The sequence below is a fragment of the Rhinichthys klamathensis genome, unplaced genomic scaffold, assembly GCF_029890125.1.
Source record: "Rhinichthys klamathensis goyatoka isolate OS25496 unplaced genomic scaffold, OSU_Roscu_1.1 h1tg000342l_1, whole genome shotgun sequence".
In the NCBI taxonomy this organism is placed as follows: domain Eukaryota; kingdom Metazoa; phylum Chordata; class Actinopteri; order Cypriniformes; family Leuciscidae; genus Rhinichthys; species Rhinichthys klamathensis.
The window spans coordinates 277485-303893 of record NW_026606856.1 but is presented as its reverse complement, the minus strand read 5'-3'; the positions used below and the strand labels follow the sequence as shown (position 1 = coordinate 303893).

Genomic DNA, 26409 nt, shown 5'->3' with positions numbered 1-26409 from the left:
GGATACCGTGTATTTACATGCACTAAGCAATCAAATTGCCATGGTACTTATTTGTATAAAGCAAAAAGTACTATGCAAATACCATGCCATCCTGTGAAGAAGTACCATGAATATAGTACTTATTGTAAGGCACTCATTATGATGATATAAGTAATTTGGCAGAGAACATTCTGTCCCAACAAAGGGCAAATATAAGCCTCCACTCACCCCCGACGCACAGCAGAGACATCGCGCCGCGTCGCGTCGACCTCCGCCGGAACGGGACAGTCCGTTTACGTGCTGTGATTTGATTCAGCCGCTTTCCCTCAACACACAGCCATGACTACAGCTTTTTCTAAAACAATCGCATAAATAAACAGACTAACTAACAGAAAGTGTTGATGTGAAGCACTTTTCCTCTCAGTTTATCGGGCGTTTAGCGCACTGCCATCTTGCTTCAGCACCAGCGCCGCGCGGACAGCTCGCGCGCACCAGCGTGACGTCACGCTGATGAGAAGCAGACCGAGCATCATCATCACGGCACAATATAAAATAAATAAATAAATAAAAAATACGTGGGACTCCCACACAATCCGCATGCGGAGCTGCGCCTACGTGATGAAATTACATAACAGAAATAGCAGAACAGAAGCGTTCAAGTTTTATCGTGCAATAAATATCATGATGGAATCCGGCAGATAAATGGGAGGCGTCAATATTATTTAAAAGGATAATTTACACAAATAAATAAAAAATACCAGACTGGATTTCTCTGTCGTTTTGGATAAAATGTGAAATATTCATATATTCATATTGCATTCCCAATGTCTCACAAACCATAGGTTTGTTTTACGCAGATAACACTGCAGCTATGGCAAGCCGTTTGGGCATATACAAATACATTCTTTCTTTCTTTCTTTCTTTCTTTCTTTCTTTCTTTCTTTCTTTCTTTCTTTCTTTCTTTCTTTCTTCACGAGTATGCCAGATGGAATAGCATCAATCAATAAATCAATCAATCAATCAATCAAAATGTATTTATAGAGCACTTTAAAATCCAAAGTGGACACAAAGTGTCATTAATTTTGTGAACCGTTACACCCCTAATGTATATATATTAAGGGTGCTCCGATTGATCGGTCGCCGATCATGATCGTCCGATAATTGCTTTGGGATGTGTGATCGGCGGTCTCTATAAAGGCCGATCCAGAAAAGCCGATCAGATGACGCAAAACTCGCGAGACCATTTTTTTACGCCTGGTAAAAATGGCTTCACCGGTCTGGCAATTCTACAACAGGGCTCTCAAGTGTCAAGCATTGAGCGTGACAGTCACTCATTTCGGTCTTTTGTCACGCTCTCCCGCCACACATTGTATTTCTCACGCTGAAAAACTATTTGTAATATATTTAATATGCCGCAGCGGCCAAAACTCTGGCCGCGCCGCTCTCACTGTGGAACCGGCATGAATCAAGCGCGTTTCCTCTGGTGTTGTTCGTCGAGCTACACAATAGCCAATCAGAAAATAGCACTATTGTATCTGGGTAAGATTTAACGCAACAACCAATGACAAAAATGTATCCAACCGGAATACACCGGAATGAATAGAGTCCACAACGGCGATAGATTGAAGCGCGCGTCCAAGTGAAGACTGCGCGAGGCACAGAGCACTGAATCCATGACACTGATCCACGCAGCTTGAGTTCAAAAACTCATTTTAGCGCTAGATTTCTTATTTAATAGCGAACTAAATGAATGATCTGCTAGTTAACTGAACATGTTTTATTTATTTATATTAGGTACATGGTGGGACCGACTTCACTGGATCTAAAAAAAAAATCAATCTAACCATAGATGTGACCAGTGGTGGCTTTCTTAATCTGTTTAAAATAATTTTGCAAGGGTTCTTCACACACACACACACACACACAAAAAGGTTTCTCTACCTCTCTCTTCCTCTCTAAATGCTCACAAAATCTAAGCATCCCAGAAAAAAGCAAAGTTATAGATGATATGGAAGTTGTTAGTTTTTTGTTGTTGTTGTTGCTGTGCACTTTACTGCCTGTGGTCCTTTAAGTGTATTAGAAAAACTGATGGCTGACTGACACAAAACATTATTTTGGCTATAGCCTTTTTTGTTGCTGTTTTTAGTTTAAAGTAGTCTAAAGCTAAATTTAAAGACTCAGATGTTTTGTCTTTTATTTATTTTATTTTATATTCTACAGGAAAGTTGTATGTCAAGCCCTAAGCTGCTCCCAATAACCAAGCTGCTATGTTATGTTGCTTGCAAATAAATACACAGGTGTCAATTCATTATGCATTGTCTTCTCTTAAATGTAATACTTAATGTGCATTGTTGTTAAATATAGTTTAATAAGTAATGCTACATGATAAAAATAAGTCTTCAAATAGACCCTGTAATCGGTGATCGGTATCGGTATCGGGTGATACAGCTTCCAGTAATCGGCGATCGGTGATCGGCCCCAAAAACCCTGATCGGAGCACCCCTATATATATATTCTCTTTTTTTTTTTATACACTTTTTTTTTAATTTGTTTATGTGCCTGGCCTGCCGGCTATTTTAAGTTGAGGTGCTATTTGTTTTTATATTAGACTTTTTTATATTGACTGTTGCACTAAAGTCCAAAAGTGAAGATTTTATGTTATTTATTACTTGATTGTTCAAGCTACCTCACAGAAGTGCTCTGCTTGTTAACAGAGTTGTTGAATGTTAAAATACGGTGAATTAAATAAAAAATAAGGAACATCCTGGATATGTTTTTTCGCTCTTCTTTATTCTTTTTTTTTATGTATAATAGAAGTATCGGATCGTGATTCGGTATCGGCAGATACTCAAAATCAAATGACTCGGACTCGGACTCGAGGGCAAAAAAACCTGATCGGGACATCCCTAGTATATTATATTCTGAGAGAAATTCTGCATATGTAAAAAGCAGACAGAGCGGTCTAACATGAAATATTCCATGACTGAACCAGTGATTATAGAACAAAGACTTATTCTTAAATAAAATATTCCTATTGTTCCATATGTAACACCAATGAGGAGAAAAGTTATGCGTGTAAATGAGAGTCCATGCCAAAAATAACTTGTTGGTGAAAGTTATACAGCTTGAGAGGGAGTTTATAAATATCATAATTACACATTAGAGCAAACTTTGCGTCACCAGTTTTGCGAGAAGGCAAAGCTGAGGGAAAATATTCCAAATAGAGGTGGGATTTTTAAGGAATCGATTAAGCCAATTTATTTTAATTGTGTTATTTAGTGAACTTAAATCAATGAACTTTAAGCCACCCTTTTGGTGTTGCGTTTCCATTACAGATTTGTGCAAAACTTTTGTGATTTTTTTCTAAATGTCGACAAAAAAACTACTTTCCACTAGCCGATGATATGCAGCTAAAACTTTATTTTTTCTCGCACGATAAGTCATTCCAAACATCATGGTGACGGATGTTTGTATGTTTATGGAGACGTGTGTGTGTGTTATCCAAGCATGAATGGCAGGGACAGACCCGTATACTGTGAGCGGCTGAGGAGTTTCTCTGTGTTTCTCCTCATTTCTGCTCCGAGGTCTTGATCGTGGCATTTCTTTGAGGTTTAGAATCCAGTATTCCTGTAATTCTTTTGTCTTTTATGAATTTAATAAAGAGCTCTGTCTCGTATTCTGTCCAAACACACTGCGTCATCTGCATCAAATGTCTGTAAATGCGCAAAAAACTGTTTCCATTGCAGTTTTGTAAAATGTTTATTTTTCGAAATGCTTGAAAAACCTCCTCATGCGAGCGTAAAAAATTGTTTACGATAAATGGGAGTTTTCGCGAAAGTGACGTGTTTCCATTGGGAGAATTTTTTCAATTTGTGCAATGTGAAGGGTAATGGAAACGCGGGACTTTAAAAAAAAAAAGGGATTTGTTTTTCCATAAAAATTTAATTAAGATTCCATCGATAATTTTACTAGTGTGCTTAAGGCGAAATCGGCTTGCCATACTGCTGCTGCTTTTCCATGCGAGTTTTAATCTGACATCGTGTTAAATAGCCTTTGTATTTTGTAATTTGCATAAATACATGGACACAATAGCAGCAATCAGCCAGATAAACAAGATCAAGTGGAAACAGAGACAACAGAGATCTCTTTTCTTGTTTTTGCATTAAATAATACAATGTTTATGCAGGTATTACACGCTGGACGTATAAAGATACGCTAAAAATGTTGTCAAATTCTTTAATTATACAAAAAATTAAAGGTTTATACATGTTATGTTTGTTTAGCGAAGGGTGAATGAAGGTAAGGTAGACCGCTTTTTGTTAAACACGTAATTTAGATGTTTTTTCTTTTCTTTTCTTTACTTCTATTAACTTTAAGATCCAGCTATAATATTCCAATTTGAACAGTTGATATAATGTGTTATTTGCACGAGATAACTCTTTGAGATCATGCACTCCAGACACATTACTTTTCAGGTAAAGTGGGCCATCCCTGATTCATCAAAAATGATCCTGTATCTTAATTAAAAACACATGATTTATTACCACATAATATCAAACAAACGTATTCCACAATATATTTAACAAACCCAAAAGCATATAGTCTAGGCTATGATGAGTAAAATTCATCAGTTCACTCAATAATACATGTGTAAAAACAACTGATAGAACATGCTGTGTTGACATTAAATTGCATAATTCAGAAATCAGAATGAAAATGAACTCTACAACATATTAAAAATGGGACTGCAACAACAAATAGGCTACCATGAATTCAATAAGAGGAACATTAAAAACTTTTTTCTGTCTGTTTTCTCTAAACACTTTAAATTAACTTAAATTGTCCATATTTAAAGCATTATATTCTGAATACAACATTTTGCTCCTCTCCTCCTTTCCATAGAAACTCACTCCACAGATTGAACGTAATGCCTCGTCTTATTTTCATATAAAAAATATTATATATACAATTTTATATACAGTGTAAACTCTACATGTGTGCTCTTAAATAGATAGTTCACTCTAAAATTAAAATTGTGTCATCATTTACTTACACTCATGTTGTTTAAAACCTGTATGAGTTTCTTTATTCTGTTGAACACAAAAGCAGATATATAGAATAACTTTTTTGTTGCTAGTCCCCACTGACTTCCATATTATGAATACAAATACTATGGAAGGCATTGGGGACCAGAAAGGTTACCAACAATCTTCAAAATATAGGAAAGGCAAGGCAAGTTTATTTATATAGCACATTTCATGCGCTATGGTAATTCAAAGTGCTTTGCTTTGGAATTAAATTAATCACAAAATAAAAGCAAGAAAAATTAAAACAGTTATAAAATGAATTAAAAGAGATATAAAGATGATAGATAAACTTTTTTCTCGTGGTGATTACACTGTCTCTGTTATTCTTCCGGCACGAAAAATATATTCTACTTGGAAGGAACAAAGAAACCCACAGTTTTTAGAACAACTTGAGGGTGAGTAAATGATGACATAATTTTCATTTTGGCATGAACTTTCCCTTTAAGACCGGATGTTGTGCGCCTGTACTGACAGGATACTTACATTGCGCGTGATTTGTTTACTCATTCATCGGGTGCGCGCCTTAGTCCAAGATGGCTACAGGAGACAATAGCGGTCGGGTTCCGTGTTTAAATTTCTCCGGACACGGACCTTTGGGTAACAGCCAACCGAGCAACAGTCCTTACGCCTTGGCTGCGAGTCACGGAGGATCCGTCGGAGGCAATGGAGGCTCCCATGGCGTAACGAGACGCTCAAACCCTCAAACGGGGCCCGCGGGAATGGAAAGCCCCGGTGTCGCGTCTGGACCTCCGCCGAATCTGATGAACTCTGTCCCGGCTGCCGCAGCGGTTTTGGGCCCGCTGGCTCCGCCCGCCTCGAATATGACCGGAAGCCCGTCTAACGCAGTGATGACACCGGCCACACACTCGTCTCTGTCCGCAGCTGCCGTGCTCGTGTACCGGGAGCCCGTTTATAACTGGCAGGCGACGAAAAGCACCGTTAAAGAGAGATTTGCGTTCTTGTTCAATAATGAAGTGCTGAGTGATGTTCACTTTCTAGTGGGTAAAGGAATGGGAGTCCAGCGGATACCTGCACACAGGTGATGAACTAAACGCACGGAGGATATTATTACTCCGTCAAACTATTAAAATTAAAGTTCTGTCATCTCACACTCACACACACACACACACATGACGCACACCCCACACACATACAAAAATATATATTTATTGTATAGATCAAGTCATTATATCTTAGAATAATGCATTGAAAAATGAATCATACAACTAATATAATTAGCTTTATTACTTCAATGTATTGTTTTAGTTGTATTACTTTTAATAACATTGACATTATTTTCACAACAAACCCATTTCAATTTGCTCTGATTACCGTAAAACGTCCATAATTTTTTTGCTAGTTTGCTTGTGATTTTCATTAAATTACTTTTTAATTGAAATCAGAATAAATTAAAGGCAAAGCTAATGTCAAATACTACCTGTAAACCTATTTTGATTTGGCTGGTTATGTGCTTATTTGTCATAAAATAATTGTATTTATTAAATATATGTACAGTATTATACATGTATTAATTATACTATGCCTATGATTATCCAGGTTTGTTCTGGCAGCTGGCAGTGCGGTGTTTGATGCCATGTTTAACGGAGGCATGGCCACCACATCCACAGAGATCGAGCTTCCGGATGTAGAAGCTGCTGCCTTCCTTTCATTGCTCAAGTATGATCAGGTTTATTAATATGTATATGTCTTAATATGTCTTAATATTAATATGTACACCGTCATTCAAAAGTTTGGGATCAGTTTTTTTTTTTAATATCTTTAAAAGAAGTCTCTTCTGCTCACCAAGGCGGCATTTATTTGATTAAAAATACAAAAAAAACCTGTAATATTATTACAATTTAAAATAACTGTTTTCTATTTTAAAGTGTAATTTATTCCTGTGATCAAAGCTGAATTTTATATAATTTGATACGTTTATTATCATCAATGTTGAAAACAGCCATGTAAAAAAAAATTCAGGATTCTTTGATGAATAGAAAGTTCAGAAGAACAGCATTTATCTGAAATATTAAGCTTTTGTAACATTATACACGACGACCGTTCAAAAGTTTGGGGTCAGTAAGATTTTTTATTTTGGGGGATAAAAGAAATCAATAGTTTTATTCAGCAAGGATGCATTAAAATTGATCAAAAGTGACAGTAAAGACATTTATAATGTTACAAAAGATTATATTTCAAATAAATGCTGTTTTGTAAACTTTCTATTCATCAAAGAATCCTGAATTTTATTTTATTTTTTCAACATTGATAATAATTTAAAAAAAAATTATCATCATATTAGAGTGATTTCTGATCATGTGACACCGAAGACTGGAGTAATGATGCTGAAAATACAGCTTTGATCACAGGAATAAATTACAATTTAAGATCTATTCACATAGAAAACAGTTCTTTTAAATTGTAATAATATTTCACAATATTACTGTACTTTTTGTATTTTGAATTAAATAAATGCAGCCTTGGTGAGCATAAGAGACTTCTTTTAGAAACATAATAAGTCTTACCCAGTGGTGTAGTGGCGGGTATACGGCGTATACCCACTTCTTTTTCAGTCGGCATTGCGTATACCCACTTCTAAATCCCCTCTGATGCGCATCATTTAGTTGCTAATCCAATCTCGTGAATAAAAAACACCCAGTCAGGGTCGTATCATTGAGATCCCAGAGGTCCTGACCTCAGTCGTTTTTTTTAGTGTAGCCTATATAATGAAAGTTGTGAAATAATTCCTTAATATTAACTCTAATTTGGTGCTGCAATGATTCTCCCATCGCGACGATAACTGACCTTCTCATCTGAGCTGCTTCAACACTCAAACACCCGCTCGTCAATGTCAAAATGTTTGAGACCAATCAAAGCAAGCAGGATTTTTGTTCACAGAAGCGCGAGCCGAGCGCGAATCCCAACGCGACGCTTCACTTCAGTTAACGATCATACAGTGCGAGATAAGATGCAAGTAGCTAAAATATACAATATTAACCAACAATATACAGCTGTTTTTCAATAGAAGTTTTAAATGACCGACAGAAATAATCAGTTTGATCAAAGACAGTGGAAATTATAAGCTCAATTTAACAACACAAGCACCATATTAAATATATTGCCATTATTATTCTATATATATTTGCATAACGTTACCTCGAATGTGTTCGACTTTTCACTGTTTGTATCACTCCGCTTGTCTGTGTTTGCGCAACTTGCATCATTAAGCCAGAAGGCGGCGACAAGTGACTGTCTTTATTAGTGAGCAATTGAACCATTAATTAAATGAACAGATTAGTCCAAAAACATTGATTAATTTAGGAAAGAAAAAGTAGCTGAAACTGATTCTCATGTTTAATCTGATCAAATACTTCATGCTTTTAAAGCTACTGTTGTCCATTTTTTTGGCCATCAAAACACCTTAAAATGCTCATGTGGAGATCAGGAAAATCTAAATTTTCCCCCGAACCCCCCTAGCAATTACATTTATGGGACCTGGGTATTTAGAAAACCCTGCGTACAGGCCTGATATGCAAGATTCTATATATGTTCTAATCTATTCATTATATTATGTATTCTATAGTCTTGCACATTCAATACTAATGCAAGACTAGTCTTACATGTCACTGTTTATAACACAGAGCGTTCGTCCTTTGCTGGGACGCTTAAAAAAATATTGGGGGCATAAATTAAGAGTATACCCACTTCTCCAGGCACCACTACATCACTGGTCTTACCGATCCCCATCTTTTAAACGTCAGTGTATTCTCCAGAAAGATGTAGACGTTGAGCTTTTCTCCAGGTTCCTGTACTCTGATGAGGTTCAGATCGGCCCGGAGACGGTGATGACGACTCTCTACACCGCCAAGAAATACGCCGTCCCGGCCCTGGAGGCTCACTGTGTGGAGTTCCTGAAGAAGAACCTGCGGGCGGACAACGCCTTCATGCTGCTTACACAGGTGTGTGTGTGTGTGTGTGTGTGTGTGCAGGGTTGGAACTTAACTTTTTCACTCACCGGCCAATCGGCTGCCTCATTTAGTCCGCTTGAGTCGCACTAGAGTTCGTTGTCCCCCTCGGTGCGGTTCGTTCGGGCCGGTGTGAATGCAGCGATCGCACTCGGGTGCTAGGGCTGGGGTAAACGATTATTAATTAAACGATTAGTCTGTCGATTATTTTATCGATTAGTCGACTAATCTAACGACTAATTGAACGATTCTTTTTTGTAACATGGAAATTGCAGGAGTGCACATTCAATGCACAACAATTTTGATCTGGTTCTTACAGAGCATCTACACTGTAAAATGTTTGGTAGGCTACTCAAATGAGCCCTATCACACTTGGATGTGGTGCTCATTTTAATGTTTTCAGTGCTCATAAAAAACATCCGGACTGATTTTTCGGTTTTGTTGACGGGGGCGGGGTTTACATGCGCTTCATAAGGCACACACGCACACTTGCACACACACGCGCAAGGTCTCTCGCTCTCTCCCTCGCTCCCTCGCTGCGCGCTACACGGTTTGGAGCTCGCGAGCTCTAGATTCCGGGAGATTTTAACTAATTTGCGGTCATCAGGGAGCCGCTATCACTATGCGGGAGACTTGGGATGTCAACTCCATTTGACAAAGAGCGCAAATAACGACACCTTTACGTTTGGGACTAAATTTGAAGTATTCCCATACCTTCGATGATTTAGTGCGAGCTGAGTTTTTTAGGACTTTTTCTTTTGTTGGGACTTTTGCATGGCTTTGTTGTGAATTCTGTGAAGAGGTTGCTGTTTCGTCCTCGATTCTGCAATGTTTCGGTCTCCCACGTGTGTGTGGCGAGCTGTACCGCCGGGAACGGTGCAAAAAAATAAATACATAAATAAATAAGAAGCGTCGACAAAAAAATATGACGTAGACGAATTTTTGACGCTACAGGCCTATCGGGTGCGCACCGAAAGCGGACCAAACAAGCGTCGGTATGCTTTCAAACGAACTCTGGAGCGGTTCCGTTTGTGGTGAGAACGTGATCCGACCTCGAACAGACCCGACTGCCAAAGAACTGCGCATTTTTGGACTAAAGCAGCTGCCGTAGTCAAACAAAACTATTACTTAGATTGTCAATACCGCTCCCTTTAAGCCATGACTGACTGTTCTGCACTCTCACTGAAACTCTCCTCATGAACACTGCAGATGTCCGCACTGCACAGGGAATCTCTTATTTAAATCGCATCTGGACTCTGTTGTTTATGAGGGGGTTTGCGAACAGGATAAAGCTCGAGCTGATTCTGAACATACTGAGCGACTTCTCCGCATGTCTGCCGGATTTTCCTTTGTTTACTTCCGGGAGTTCTGCTGGCATTTTCCCGCACGTTAATTCTGACCAATCGAAGTGCAGTTGTGGAAATACGTTCAAGACACATCTGGCCAACGAGTGATGTGGGTGTTGTCACGTGACTGCATTTTGGTTCAGGCATCAACTCCTCAACTGATTCGGACCAGAGCAATCAGTGTGTGTGAAAAGGAACCAAAACGCCTGAAAATGATACAAAGTATAATTTTTCTCTAGCCTGGGAAAACCCAGACAACTTCCGGCAAATTTAGATTTGCTCTGAAAGTTAGTCTGGCAAAGAGCTCATTCAAGCCCATTTCCAATCCGCCGAAATCGAGGCACCAATCAGAAACGTTGGGGCGGGCTTTACACGATGACGACAGCGCTGGGGTTTTGAAGCAGATTTTGTAGCCTACATTACAAAGATGGATGCCGCCGTCGAACATCACTCGTTCCAATCAGCGATCGCGTCTGTTTTAAGCGATTTGAACGTTTCCTTTTAGTTAAAAACCGAGCAAAGAACAACACTCGGAGATGTGTCTCCGCCGCTCTGCATACGTCATCTCCTTCATCGCTCTGATTGGGTTTAGGTCTATCCGCGACGTCCGTTGGTGACGCCCCTCTGGAAATGATTTGTCTATGACGCTTTGCCAGACCCTAACTCAGTTACAACTGAGAATGCTCTGGTTTTAACCAGGCTAATTTTTCGCCCTTAGTCCGGACCAAATGAACCGAACTACAGATGTAAAAGCACCCTTAGTGACCGGACAACTACGTCACAGCATATATACTTATTTATTATAAAATTTGGATTTCATACATTAATTTCTTATTCAAACAAAATCCTGTCATCCAGCGTCTCCTCTCTTCCCTTTCATCCTCATCACCAAAAAATGTGTTTTAGGTGGACATCAATACAGTTCAAAGAACATCAAACACCACGCAGAACAAAACACACCTGTGGTCTCAGGATAAGTTCGGATCTGCTAAACATGTCGGATGTTGGAAAATAACACTCTTTTCTGTTCACCAAATGCTTTATAATCTTAGCTATAGATTCAATGCAAATGAACAAGCGCGCCGTTATTTGTTGTGTAGAGACGTGTGTGTTCAAGTAAGCCAGAAATGAGCAGATTCTGCAATACACTGTATTTAATATATCATGAGGATCACGAGTATTTGTGCTAAATCTGCACAGATTCGTCTTACACGAACTTCCCCAGCAAAGCGAGTAAATATAATAAGTAACTCACCAAATTGGCTCGTGATTTAACAGTGTTTCCGCCACTGTTGATTTTTACACTCATTTGGCAGGTGTTAGTTTCAAACCCTGTGTGTGTGTGTGATGTTTCCACTCCGAGCTCCTGTGGTTCTGATTGGCTGATTGTGTTGTTTGTGTCCAGGCGAGACTCTTCGATGAGCCTCAGCTGGCCAGTCTGTGCCTGGAGAACATCGACAAGAACACCGGAGACGCTCTGGCTGCGGAGGGATTCACAGATATCGATCTCGGTACTGTATCACGGATACACAGTACACCACATTACAGACCCGCTGCTCACGCAAACACCACAGGACCCAATCTAGATCAATATTAGGGGTGGGAGAGAAAAAAATGATTCTCCGACACATTCTGAAAGTTTCTGAATCGATTGTGAGTTTAGTTTTTATGGCATTATTATATACTCGGCTTACTTTTAATTCCACACACAAACACAAAAACCCTCGAACCATCCATAAAATAAAATAGTCCTCTTCCATAAAGATCAAAAACGTTAGGCAGTTGTCCAACTGCTGTGTGGAAAATTATCAAATGGCAAAAAATTAAATAACTTCATTTAATTAAATGCTACAAAACAGAATATATTGTCACTTTCAGGCAGAAACCGTCATATTTTGATTTCTTTTATTTTTTTAAATCAATGCTATTGGTCATCCATTACCTCTGTGTGTGGGTTTTACAAATATCCAACCAATGAAAAGCATTTAAAAGAGCTTGTGACTAAACCTCGAGACTCCATTGGCTCCCTAAACTGTCAGTCAAACCTCATAACTCCACCAAAATGAAGTATTGTAATAATTAATCAGAAAAATAAGTAGATCAAGAATCTTTATGGATTGTGATTGTAATGAAGGCTATCTTATATTCTGGTGGAAAGTGAGCAGTCACAAGACGTCTGGTCAGAGACGTATATCTGTTTAGTGGTTGGTAATTTGCAGCCACATTTAAACAGTAGTGGTTTGGTATATGAACACACACTCTGTCAAACCGATCAAAATAAGCAGCATAACTCCATCAAACTTTCTCTGTGTATGCGCTATAGACCAAGCCCTAATAACTAGACTGTTCTGGTCTTCTATCTCTCAAAGTAATATTTATGTAGCCACAAGGGGGCATTAGTGTCTCTTTTATAAATATAATACAGATTGGAGAGCCTTTTCGACAGGAATTGGATCAGATTTCGAGGTGCCTAAAGATTCCCACCGCTAATCAATATATCGCATTATCATGCCAAAAATAAATAAATATTTTTTTCAGTTGCATTGCTTTTTAATTATTTTTTTGTTCTTAAAATTGTTGGTGTTGACTTGAAAAACTTTTTCAAGCAATGTTTTCTTTTACTTAACTGATAAATAAAGGCCTCGTGCCATTATTTTAAAATTATAGTTCCTTAACGTTTAAATTTCAGTAATATTTCAATTTGTTTCAGTATGATTTTTTTTCTACTTTTATTCAGCAAGGATGCATTAAATGATCAAACATGATGATATGTATAATGTTACAAAAGATTTCTATTTCAAAATCCTGTTCTTTTGAACTCTATACATCAAAGAATCCTGAATATATTTACATGGTTTCCACAAAAATATGAAGCAGCAGCAAATCAGCATATTGGAGTGATTTCTGAAGGATCATGTGACACTGAAAATATAGATTTGATCACAGGAATAAATTACATTTTAACATATATTCCCATAGAAAACAGCCATTTTGAATTATAATAATATTTCACTTTTTTATGGTATTAATGTACATTTTAAATAGAGTTTGTTCAGTATTAGTTTTACTGTGGTATTGGAATTGGTGTCAACAATTGAAATACAACTTTTGTCAGCATCCTCACAGATGTCTCTCTCTCTCTCTCTCTCTCTCTTTCTCTCTCTCTCTCAGACACACTGTTTGCGGTGCTGGAGAGAGATACTCTGGGCGTGCGAGAGGTGCGTTTGTTCGTGGCGGCGGTTCGCTGGGCGGAGGCCGAAACACATCGACAGCAGCTTCAGCCCACGCCGGAGAACAAGAGACGTGTGCTGGGGAAAGCCCTCAGTCTCATCCGCTTCCCTCTCATGACTATAGAGGAGTTCGCCGCAGGTCTCCATACCCTCTCTCTTTGTTTTCTATCAGGTTTTTATGGCTTAAAGGTTTATAGGGGTCAATACAGGCTTCGTACAAGGTGCTTGAATTTGACTTTTTTGAAATTGAAGTCCTGGAAAACCCTTGAAAACAGCCATATTTATGAAAAGGTTCTTAAAATATGTGAAATTAGTGTTTAATTTTATTGATAAAACAATCTTTTCACACAAAATGAAGCTGTAGCCCGTCTGATAATAGATATAGAGGCATTTCGCATGGATATGAGCGTGAAATTGCTTATAAATATCCAAGTATATGATACATTTTTCAGGTCAAACATATATTCATGAGGGGGGAAATCAGTTTGAATAAGAAAAACTATATCTTTGTCATAGTAAAGTTACCACAGTCATTGCATCTGCCGCACTTTATTTGTACCATTTTGTTTTATTTTTGTCTATCTATTTACCTTTTTTTTGTATTTGAAAGATAATATGGATATTGTTTGATAATTGAGATCTCTGATTGAAGACCCTAAAAAAAGTAGTGCTTGAAAAGTCCGTAAATTTCATTTTACAGTATCGCTACGAACCCTGTAAATGTGAGTGTGTGTGTGTGTGTGTGTTTCACTCAGGTCCTGCTCAATCAGCCATTCTGACGGACCGAGAGGTGGTGAGTCTCTTCCTGCACTTCACGGTGAACCCGAAGCCCCGTGTGGAGTTCATCGACCGGCCGCGCTGCTGTCTGCGGGGGAAGGAGTGCAGCATCACGCGCTTCGGGCAGGTGGAGAGCCGCTGGGGCTACAGCGGGACCAGCGACCGCATCCGGTGAGCCGGAAGAGACACTCGCACGCCGCGTTTACATTACCCTTCAAACTGCGCAAATTGAAATTGCAAAATGAAAATACGCCCAATAGAAACACGTTAATTTTGCGGAAAAACAAAACAAAAACCTCATATCGCAAAAAAAGTTTACGCTTACATGGTTTTTCAGGCTTTAAAAAAAAAGGAATATTTCGCGAAACTGCAATGTAAACAGTTTTTACGCATTTACAGTCAGCTGACGGAGATGATGCGGTGTGTTTGGACGCGGATACTTTTGTCTTAAACTGATAAAAGACAAAAGTATTACAACAATAATGGATTCTAAACCACAAAAAATGCCACAATTTATCAAGAGCTTGGAGCAGATATGAGGGAGAAACACCCAGAAACACCTCATATGTGACCCTGGATCACAAAACCAGTCTCGAGTCGCACGGGTATATTTGTGGCAATAGCCAACGAGACATTGTATGGGTCAAAATTATCCATTTTTCTTTCATGCCAAAAATCAGAAATATTTTCGCAAAACTGCAATGGAAACGCATTTACAGTCACCTGACGTAGATGACGCGGTGTGTTTAGACAGAAGACGAGACAGTTCTCATTTAACTCATAAAAGACAAAAGTATGACAGGATTCTGGATTCTAAACCACAAAGAAATGCCACAATTTATCAAGAGCTTGAAGCAGAAATGCGGGAGAAACTCCTCATATGAGCCGCTCACAGTATACGGGTCTTTCCTTGCTATTAATGCTTGAATAACACACACACACACGTCTCCTTCGATTAATAATGTCTAGTGTGGTGGATGGGATATATTCATAAACCTACCACCATCCGTCGCCATGATTTCTGTAATGACCTATGTTATCGAGAGATGAAAAAACTAAGTTTCAGGCGTATAACATCGGTTAATGGAAACGCCGTCATTTCGCAATAGTTTTTTATCGGGATTTGGGAAATATCACAGAAGTTTTCCGCAAATCTGTAATGGAAGCGGCTACAGTCACCGCCCGTGTGAAGTCCACTAACTCAATGACTGTGTTTGCAGGTTCTCTGTAAGTCGCAGGATATTTATTGTGGGTTTCGGGCTTTATGGATCCATACACGGACCTACAGACTATCAGGTCAACATACAGGTACGTCTGTCCCCCAGATCGTGTTCTGTCATCAATGCAAGTTCATTTAAAGGTGAAGTGTGTCTTTATTTATTTGTTGTATTTGTTATTTGTTTTATACTTATTTTATATTATATATAAATATATATATATATATTTATATAATATATATATATATATATATATATATTTATATAATATATATATATATATATGTATAGACAATATTTAAAATATATATTTTATTTTAATAAATATTAATTGGTATTATTATTTCAGTAGAAGTTAAACTAAATGAAATTAGAAATGTTTGTAATATTTTATTTCAGTTTATAAAGTGTTTCCAAACTTGTAATTTCTGTTATTTTAGATTATTATCATAGATTTTATTAATAATTTGAATTAGTTTATTTAATATATATATAATTGTTGTAATTTGTCACTATTTTTATATTTTATTTTACAATATATATTTTTAAATGCATTTTATTTTATTTCTTTAAAAAAAGGTAAATATTAATATTTCAGTTTTAGTTTTAGATTTATTTTATTACAAGTTAAACTAAAATGAGAAATGTTTAATTTTTTTAATATTTTATTTCAGTTAATAAAGAAATAAAAAATAAAAATAAACATTTTATCATGAATATAGTTTTAGTTAACTAATATTAATGCTGTTTTGCTGTCATTGGTTGCATCAGATGTTGACATGTCAGGCCGCTCAAACAAACAGATCAATGTTTGAAAGCATTACATTTTTCAGAAAATCAACTATTATAGATTTACATTTATGCTTTTGGCTCACTCTTAAAGGTCCCGTTCTTCATGTTTTTTGAAGCTTTGATTGTGTTTACAGTGTGCAATATAACATGTGGTCATGTTTCGCGTGTAAAAAAACACAGTATTTTTCACACAATTTACTTATCTGTATACCGCTGTTTTCACTGTCCAAAAAACGGGCTGATGACTTCCTTGCTCTATGAAGTCCCTCCTTCAGAAACACGTCACGAGTTCTGATTGGGCCAGCGGTTCCTGTGTTGTGATTCGACAGCAGCTTAGCGCACGTTGCCCGGAAAGGTCACGCCTCTTACCATAACGTGGAGATGCATGCGCACATTTTCGGGAACCGAGTTAAACATAAATTGTAACCATTGATCTCTAAGCACAGCGTCCCTGGGAAGGCCAGACGCAGGTGAATTGACTCCGGCATGAAAATAACAGTGTCTCGACGACATGGCGACAAACACACTCTACAAACGAAACTCTTCCTCTTCTCCGTGGAGCGCAACAAGACAACGCCCCCTTTTTTGTGTATTCCTGTGGGCGGAGATTATTCAAAAAACTGTTTTAGTTACGTCATTAAAAACGGAAGTAGAGGGATGTAGTCCAAACCGGCCGTTCGCTGTAGGCTTTGAAAGTGGACTCCAAGTATATTGAACTTGGAGCTTTATAATTTTACAGGTATTATTTATGCTCTAACAGCTACATTACACACTAACTAAAGTTTGAAAAATGGAATCACGAAGAATGGGACCTTTAAATGTGACTTCAGGGTTTCAGGGTATTCCCTGTGAACCGAACCCATGATCTTAGAGTTTACAGTGTCCTGATCTACTGTTTGAGTTATATTACCAGAATAACTAGTATATGGTGGGAAAGTATTTTAACTCTCCAAAAATACCCACTTGATCATTTACAGGATTATTGTAATAGTAAATAGTGCCTGTAAGTGCACGAGTGCTTCACAGATCCTGATTGAGGGAATTTCTTTCAGATCATCCACACCGACAGCAACACGGTTCTGGGCCAGAACGACACCGGCTTCAGCTGCGACGGGTCGGCCAACACGTTCAGGGTCATGTTCAAGGAACCGGTGGAGGTTCTGCCCAATGTCAATTACACAGCTTGTGCTACATTAAAGGTGAGGTCGTGTGTTCATCAGTTAATCTGCTTACACTATCAGCTTGTTTAGTTATTCTGGTTCCCTTTTCCATTTCCTTCTTGCCTGAAACGAGTCGTCATCATTGATACGGTAAAACTCACGCCATCGTTACTGTCCGTATCACTGAGTATCAAGAGCTGAGATTCAGATATGATGAGTGTTTGATTTCGACCAATCACAACAGACTGTGGCATCTGACCAATCAGAGCAGAGCTGCTCTCAGAGAGGCGGGGTTTACAGAGACTGAATCTTCGAACGAACCGTTTCAGACGCTGAGAGAAAAGAGCTGATGCTGCAGTGGAGATTATGAGAAAATAAAGTGTCTTTTGATCTTGGATGCATGTAAACCAGTTGTAGGAGACAACATAAAATGGCACTGCTTATGTACATCTATCAAATATGAACTTTTTCATGCTTTATAAAACGAGTCCTAAAGATCAGCTTGATGCTCAGTGACTCTGTGTGTGTTTGTAACGTCCCTCTCTCTCCTCTCGCAGGGTCCGGATTCGCACTACGGCACTAAAGGCATGAGGAAGGTCACGCACGAGTCGTCCGGCACCGGCACCAAAACCTGCTTCACGTTCTGCTACGCCGCGGGCAACAACAACGGCACGTCCGTAGAGGACGGCCAGATCCCAGAAGTCATCTTCTACACGTAGTCAGAAGACTCGACTGGCACATTATATTGCACTTGACCGTAACACTGACAGTACGTAACTGTTACAGGGTGAACGCTTGGAGCTTCTGTGTTTAATAGCTGACTTTGGAGGGCTTATATTTACACTGACTGTTAACAGCAAGTGAATTACTCACCCATGACCGACTGAGATGTAACAAATGTATCTTTATTTTTCTGTATCGGATTTTTGCATCAGTCGATCTGGGTTGCGATTAAAAAATCTTGCCAAAAAAGCACCTCATAATGTTTTAGCTTTACATTTAACTCTATTATACAGGGAAAAACATGACTTGATGTGTATGCAACTGATTCGTGGTTATTCAGCCCTACAGAAGTAATTACTGTACATATTTTTGTCATTGAGTTTGGACTGAAATGGTCTTTTAGATTATTATTTGAAAAAAAAGATAATTATATCAAATCAATCAGTTTCCATGTTGGAGTAGTTACTCGTTCAGCTTTGGTCTCGCGGTGTGATTGTAGACCAGAAGTCTTTGGGAACTTCTTTTCTTTTGTGCCAAGGTTTCCCTAGATACATTCAGCACTTAATTGAACTAGAGGGTGTAAATCCATTCAGGAACACAGTATTTATTTTCAGGATGAGCCTCAGTCTGTTCAGGTCAAACACGCTGATGTTTCTTGATTGTATATGGGTCGGTTATATTGGGTCTTTGTATGACTGCTCATGTCCAATAAAGTTTAATCATTCTTTACTTTTGAATGTTTTTGTCCACTCGTTTTTAGGACTTCAGACTATTTAATGTTGACACACACGTGACCCATTGGTTGAGGAGTTTCATCGAATGAATAGAATATAAATATATATAAAATTCTTTATTTTGTATAATAATTTGTCTATAATAAGAAAAACATAGAATACTTCTCTATTGTTTTCATTTGTATTTAAAGTTTTAAAGTATAGGCTCAGTTTCTGTTTATTTATATATTGCTTTATGCAATAAAATTGCTTCAAAGCAGCTTTACATAAAAATCAATGTGAGCCAATGTTATTTTAGTTAAAAAGGTACTATTATAGTTTTTATTAATATTTTGGATCAGATTTTTTTATTTACACATTAAGTTCTATTGATTTTGTTCTTTTTTTTTTTTTAAAGTCTAGTTTTATTAATTGTTTTAGATAATTGAGTTTAACTAAATTAAAATGAGGAACATTGATATTGCTATACCAGCAATTTCCATTGATTCATGTCTTCAAGACATGCATCACATTCAATCCATTTTATTCCTGACCATAAACATTCATAAATTAAGGGACACTAATCCTGGGGCTTTGGAAATATTGGTCTTTTGTTACTGTCTTTTATTCCTTTTTGGGTTTACTCCCACCAGATATACAGTATTTTACAGATATACATGCGCTTCAAGAGGCACACACGCACATTGCACACACACGCAAGGTCTCTCGCTCTCTCCCTCTCTGCCGAGCGCGCTACACAGTTTGGAGCTCGCGAGCTCAAGATTCCGGGAGATTTAAACTAATTTGCGGGCATCAGGGAGCCGCTGTCAATATGCGGGAGACTTGGGATGTCTGGAGTCATTCTCCACGATGATTGGCCGAGAAGACGTAACGTGAGATGTGATGGAAGACATGCGTATCTATGTGCGTAACACCACGTTCACGTTCTCCTCACAATCACAACGGCAGACAGTGGCGGCCTTAAGCATCTGGGGGCCCGTTTCAATAACTAATATGGGGCCCTACCCACATAAAACATAAACATAATAGAGCAGAAAAAGCAAGGATTCCTGTTGGTTTGCATCAATGGTATATTATTTTATTACGTGCACTTTCAGCTTCATGAACAGGCAGCTCAACATTGAAATAATCCAACCTTATTTGATTAAAACTATATACAATTATATATCATGGAATAAGCCTCGCCCTTTCACGCAGGGTAACTTCACTTTTGGTAGACTGAATAAAGCTTTTCTTTTGTTGTCCGATATCTTTCGTTTTTCAGTTTCATTTCCTCTTAAAATTATTTTTCTGTTAAAAATAACATTTTAACCTAACAGCAAAAAAGGCAAAGGTATAAATACATAAACTACCGATATTATACTTCAGATCGCTTAAGCCGTAAACGTCGCCATGGTAACCGCGAGTTCTACCAATCAGATGTCAGTGTTTTGCAAATAACAAGGTTGATTTCGTAGCTTGTGGCTTTTATAGGAGCAGAAACTTTCATTTCACAACCTCGTAGCTCGTGGTCAATCTACCTTGAATGGTTTAGACATTATGGCTGAAAATCAATATCCTACGGAGAAAATTAATGGGATTTTGCTGGTCTGTTGGGGCCCCCTTGGAGGGTGGGGCCCGTTTCAATTGAAACGGGTGAAACATAGGCCGCCCCTGACGGTAGACGTATGATCCACTTCTAGATCAATGAGTACAGAATAGGCGTAGCCACGGGTGTGCCAGGGTGTGCCGGTGCCACCCACAGTGGCAGCTAGCACACCTAAAAATTGATGCAGAATTATTTTTTTAAGTCTTAATATTTTTTTTTCTAAACTTTAACTATTGTTGTTTACTTACAATATTTGTAAGTTAAAATTTAATTTAATTTTTAAATTATTATCGTTAACAGAATATCTGCCGACATTCGGACTGCCAACCAATCCGCAAACAGCCGGTGACTGTCTGACGGTTGCGCTATTGAGGCTCGCGCAGCCTCATGAGGGGAGAAATGGAAACAAATGAGCGCAGTTCACACAAAGACAATAGGGACTTTAAGCAACAGCCTCTGGTGGAACGGCAACGGCATTCTGTCGTTCTATTGCGCATGCGCGACATTAACTGCTACTTCGCGACGTTCTACTGTAACTCTACAACGGGAGAACAGCTGATTTGCCGTAGTCGTTACTACGTGACAGATTAAGAAAGTTAATGTTATGTTTTAGCTTATGTGGCATTATAATCGTTTCTGTATATCATTAAATGCCCAAATCAACCCTTCTCTTACTTTTTAAAATCAGTTTATTTTTTGTATTGTGTCTGATTGTTAAATTATCCCCTATGCCGTCCTGTTTACTGTTGCTTAGTGATTTTTGCGCTCTTTAGCTACGGCAGTTAACCGTTTACTTCCGGCTGCCGTTGCTTAAAGTCCCTGTGGCCACCCCTGGCCGACTCCTGGCCACCCCAATGGCCAGAATAAATTTTAGTAGCATCAGTTATGCATTTCATAAATAAGTCAAAAATATTCTTTAGTAAAAGAAGACGGGGCATTATGTGTCGTGACTTTCTTTTTAAGTGCCAATGGTTACAGTATCCGGTTGTTAAGTCGTGACGTAACCACTCTCCGATAATAGACGAATCCGGTGAAACTACCGGAAGTAAGCGGGCGCCATTACTGAGCTGTTGCTGGGTAGCGTTGCGCCATTGCCTCCTATTGTTTTAGTTGCAACTTGCATCCACTGGAATAAACAGCCCGCGATTTACGACTTTCACTAACGTTACAACTTTTATAATGTCGAGTGGGAAAACATGTTCCGTTTTAAATTGTTTCAATGGCGGCAGTAAAGGGCGCATTGGGGCAGTAACGTTAGTAACATTACTGTTATGTCTGTTGTTAATGTTTGATTTGCTTGACTGTGACAGAATTTTTTTAAAATAACAAATTAAATTAAATATAATGCAGTTTTTGTTATAATAACAATTATTTAATGACATAAGTAAAAAAAATATAATAAATATGTAATATAGTGCTCAGCAAAATCTCCTCTCTAGCTAATTTTTCTATTCAATTAACATGCTATGGTAATTAAATGGCTTTCTTGAGCTAAATGTAACGTTATGTGACATAATTGTTCTCCTGCTGTTATATTGACCTCTTTCCATGGTTTAAAAACACTAATTTGTCGATATTATGTATACTTTCTAGCTGCACCTTACCCTTGCCTTTTGCAATGTGAAAATGAGATAACGTTAAATAATGGACACAAATGAAAAACATGAATTCGTTTATTTGATGTCATTCGTTTATTTATTGTTGCCAAATGGACAGATCTTTTTATAGTTTCCTCGTTAGCTAACGTTAGCCTAGCTGGCTTACCAAGCTATTTTCATAAATAATCTGTAAGATCGTTTGTACCTTCATCTGTGACTGGAGGCCACTGTCTAACATCATCAACCCAACAAGTCATTCAGCCTGGCTGTAGCTGTCATCGAGGGTGCGTTATCACGGAGGTTTGTTTACATACCGGTAACAGCTCAGTAATGGCGTCGCCACAAGATGGCAGCCTACACAGAACGCTCGTCGGATTCGTGTATACTGTTTCCGGGTCCAAAGGCCGGGTCCTCTCTACCTACCTACCGCTTTCGCCCGAGTTTTAACGTGTTCCCGTGTTGTTTAAATAGATCGGAGTTAAAAAACAAGTGACATTCAACTGTCATTCTACCGCTTTCCCTGTGACGAGAAAGATAAGAGAAAATGGCTGCAGTTGATAAGGTAAGTTACAAATCTTAAACGAATGAAGAAACGTTGGCGCCAGTGGGTGCTATCCCTTAATCCCTAGTAACACCCACTGGCACTGAAGCGAAAAAAGCCCTTAAGAAAAGGGTTTATTTAGTCTAGGATCTGGAGTGGACGAGCGGAGCGCTTGGGCCCGGAAGAGGCTAAACGTCACGCGTGACGTCAGACTTAACAACCGAATAGCTACTGTTACAGCAGCTTTTTGATGTGTCTTTGCCACGTTTTGGCAAGCAGGGATGGAAACAGCGCGCTTTTCGGCGCCTCTCGCTTTTTTTACGTCAGTTTGGGTGACAAAGTCATCTGAAGTCATTCCATAGCTTAATGTGAGGGACAGAAGTCTATTTACACCATTTAAGTATACGGAAACTCGTTTTCCCTCCTCTGCGGCTGTCAATCATTCTCCATTCATATTCAAACAGCGCGCGCGCCTCTTGGATACACGGTAAAACTCTCTCCAATATGATATATTAACATTATAATGCATGATCTGTAGATAAAAGGCTGTATATTTGCATAAAATTACTTTATTTTGTTGGAGTTTGTTGTTGTTTTTAAACGACTCACTACCGTGTGCTTGCTAGATCATCACACACACATCACAAGGCCTATGAATCGGCATCAAACGCGCAATAACTGGAATATAAAACTGAAACAAAGGAACAAATCGCACTAGGATTTGTGCGCTCGACATTTCTTCGCTTTGTGACGTGAACTTTTAAATACGCACTTATGCAGCGCAGCGCTGCACACAGAGTCACCAGTTGCTTTGAGCACATCATTCTGCACCCGCGATGCGCATACACGCTGTGTACGCTCTGTTTTTCATGTTATCATCGGTTTGCGCACTGAAATATTATTAAAAGCCAATATATTTTGTTATACCTAGCCTGCTCAATACATTTAAAATAAGCATAATTTAATTGTATATTATTTCTTTGTAGTGTAGGCTATATATGCACTTCTGAATTCTTGATATTAATATATAAATATAAAATTGTGGAATGTATGATTGCCTGATTGAATTTTATAAGAGAACTAATAGTAATTTGTTTTTATTAACATATTTAGATTTTATAAAATTACTGTGCAAATTTTTTCAAGAATTACTTTTTGCTGCTGATTTATACACTCATTAAGTTTATTAAAAATTCATATTACATTTATGTAATATTTAAAGGTGTTAACTGTAATCTTACACTGCAAAATAATAACTTAAAAAGGATTAAATTCATCACAATTATGTAAGTATCTGGAAATTTGCCACGGGGCGAGGGCCCTTATATATCATATATATATATATATTTAATATATATCATTATATATAATATAATATATATTAGTAGGGCCCTACTAATATCATTAGTAAGCTAACATTAAATATAACACAATAAACCAAAGTATATCAGTAGGAGTTTCCTTAAGTCTTTCTGATAGTTTTCTACAGGCCGGATTACTACAACAGTAGAATACAATTCTGAAATTATGGTTTATAGTTTTGGTGTGCCACCCCAAGATTTTAAGTGGCCCAATCTGGCCACCCCTATGAAAAATTTCTGGAGGCGCCACTGCACAAAGAAACTTAAAGGTGCCCTAGAATGTTTTTATTTTTTATTTTATAATGTTTCCTGGGTTACCCTTATAATGTTAGTATGTTTTTTAGATAAAAAATAATCATAATTTAGAAATAAATGGCATTTTTCCTAGCCTGCTTTTAGCCTCTGATTTGAACACTCTGTTTGAAGGGGCGTGTCTGCTGTGGGATTCAGTGGAACCGCGGCCACTGCTGTGATTGGCTGTGGGATTCAGTGTAACCGCGGCCACTGCTGTGATTGGCTGCTGTGGGATTCAGTGTAACCGCGGCCACTGCTGTGATTGGCTGTGGGATTCAGTGTAACCGCGGCCACTGCTGTGATTGGCTGACATGCTTGCATATGAAATAGCTACGCATTACATGTGAAACTCTCTCGAATACTTTTACTACTGCTATTATACGTTTTTACTATTACAGCTATCGAGATTAACGAATCGTGAGATGTTTTTAAAGTATTTAGATCTATTCCCATCACATTAAATGTTGCCGTGATGAGCATTGAGCAGATGACAGTGTTGATCGCGAGAATGAAGATCTTATCATTGCAAAGCAGTTTCTGCACTCTCTCTGCTTTCCCCAATGCAAACACGATGATGTAAATACAGTAAGAGCTTCGTTGTGCAGTAACGTGCGTCATTGATTTCATAACGAGTTTGGCAAGTGTCCAGATAAACTCGCGCTGTGTGGAAAGATTGTTCTTTGATCGCTTTCTGTATATAATTTGTTCACAATTTAAATACGATTATTTTCATCCTACTACAAGAAACGATGTGAAGCTGATATTTTAGTCACTGGCTTGACTTACTGATGCATAAACAGTATTGAACGATTTTGAGAGAAAGATTACCTGTCTGAACTTGAACAATTACACATCAGAGAGTGTTGCTTGGTAGCTCGATCCGAGGCCAGCTCTGTATTGGCCCAAGTTGAGGAAACACTCGGTGAAATGTTTGGAAATTTCCAGAGAAAATAAAATTAACCCATTGTTTCTTCAGAGGCTCGGATGAAGGAACTAAAAAATACTTGTGTGTTCATGTGTACATCCACACTGAGCAACTGCCATGCTTCGGCTGCGCAGTTCCGCCTGGCATTGAGGGCTGGCATTATGCAAATATTTGGAGGCGTACATATTAATGATCCCGACTATTGCGTCACAGTCGGTATTGTGTGGAGAACCGACCGTTTTTTCAGGGGTGTTTTTCATAAACGTGAATTAAATGAGAACGCGAAAACAGTCCAGTTTGAGATTCACTCTATGTCATGTCCATGCACTGAACTCTTGTTATTTGACTATACCAAGGTAAATTCAATTTTGAATTATAGGTCACCTTTAATGAACATACATTGGTTAAAAATGTTTTATGTAATGTGGAGTTTTTATATTTAGCCTATAATATGATACAGTTAAGCAACATCACACGACCTCGAGTGCTGAATACCATCAAGATTGAAAATGTGACATTGATTTCATATGGCAGTTCAATAAAAAAGTAATTAATATCAAGTCACTTACATTTTAGACAATAATGTTTTTGTTCTATTTGAACAGCGAAAATAGTTCCAATCAAAGATCACAGCAGAACCACAGCTCATCTCACCGGAACACATAACCGCATTACTGAATGATTCAGCGCTTTAACCGAATCAGTTGAGTCAAAGATTCAATGGCCCATTAAACAACTGCCTCATTCCTGAACAATTCAGTCGTTTGAACGAATCATTTGAATAAATGACTCAATAACTCACTCATTAAGACGGTCACCTGCCGCCCCCTACTGGTGGTTTAGTTTCGTGTTTAAAAGGCTATCATTCTTTTCCATATTTCATATTTGTATATTATTATTTTTTTAAAAACAATCTCATAACATTATTTAATGCAGTTGTAATTTTTCAGTGTAAATTAATTCATTTGATTGGTAACAGCCATATAGTGTCTTATTATTCCAATTGAATTTATTGATCAAATTTAAGAAAGATTAAACATATTTAAAACGATTAGGGAAAAATGCTCTTTATACAGGTTAAAATATCATACA

At 38.1% G+C, this 26409-nt stretch overlaps 2 protein-coding genes across 3 annotated transcripts in view; one reads left to right on the top strand and one right to left on the bottom strand.

The window, feature by feature from the left end:
- The window catches only part of LOC130106520 (protein unc-13 homolog A), a 125103-nt gene extending 124610 nt beyond the window's left edge, over positions 1–493 (bottom strand). For both annotated transcript variants that reach the window (XM_056272669.1, XM_056272670.1), the window contains exon 1: positions 208–493. In XM_056272669.1, coding sequence (XP_056128644.1) covers positions 208–229 — 22 coding nt within the window. In that variant the 5' untranslated portion in view covers positions 230–493. The remainder of the gene's footprint in view (positions 1–207) is intronic.
- A 5063-nt stretch (positions 494–5556) lies between these two features.
- Positions 5557–19005, top strand: LOC130106524 (BTB/POZ domain-containing protein 2). The gene is made up of 10 exons (XM_056272674.1): positions 5557–6105; positions 6624–6743; positions 8869–9025; positions 11783–11888; positions 13549–13746; positions 14363–14555; positions 15605–15692; positions 17446–17592; positions 18111–18332; positions 18371–19005. The coding sequence occupies exons 1-9, from the start codon at positions 5600–5602 to the stop codon at positions 18270–18272; spliced, it is 1677 nt and encodes a 558-aa protein (XP_056128649.1). The 5' UTR covers positions 5557–5599; the 3' UTR covers positions 18273–18332; positions 18371–19005.
- Positions 19006–26409: the final 7404 nt, after the last annotated feature.

What these genes read in the sequence shown, in the direction of transcription:
- LOC130106524 (XM_056272674.1), top strand. Translation starts at nt 5,600, where the DNA reads ATGGCTACAGGAGACAATAGCGGTCGGGTTCCGTGTTTAAATTTCTCC. An exon ending in CAGCGGATACCTGCACACAG is followed by an intron (nt 6,106 to 6,623) that starts GTGATGAACTAA and finishes ATGATTATCCAG; the next exon opens with GTTTGTTCTGGCAGCTGGCA. An exon ending in CCTTCATGCTGCTTACACAG is followed by an intron (nt 9,026 to 11,782) that starts GTGTGTGTGTGT and finishes GTTTGTGTCCAG; the next exon opens with GCGAGACTCTTCGATGAGCC.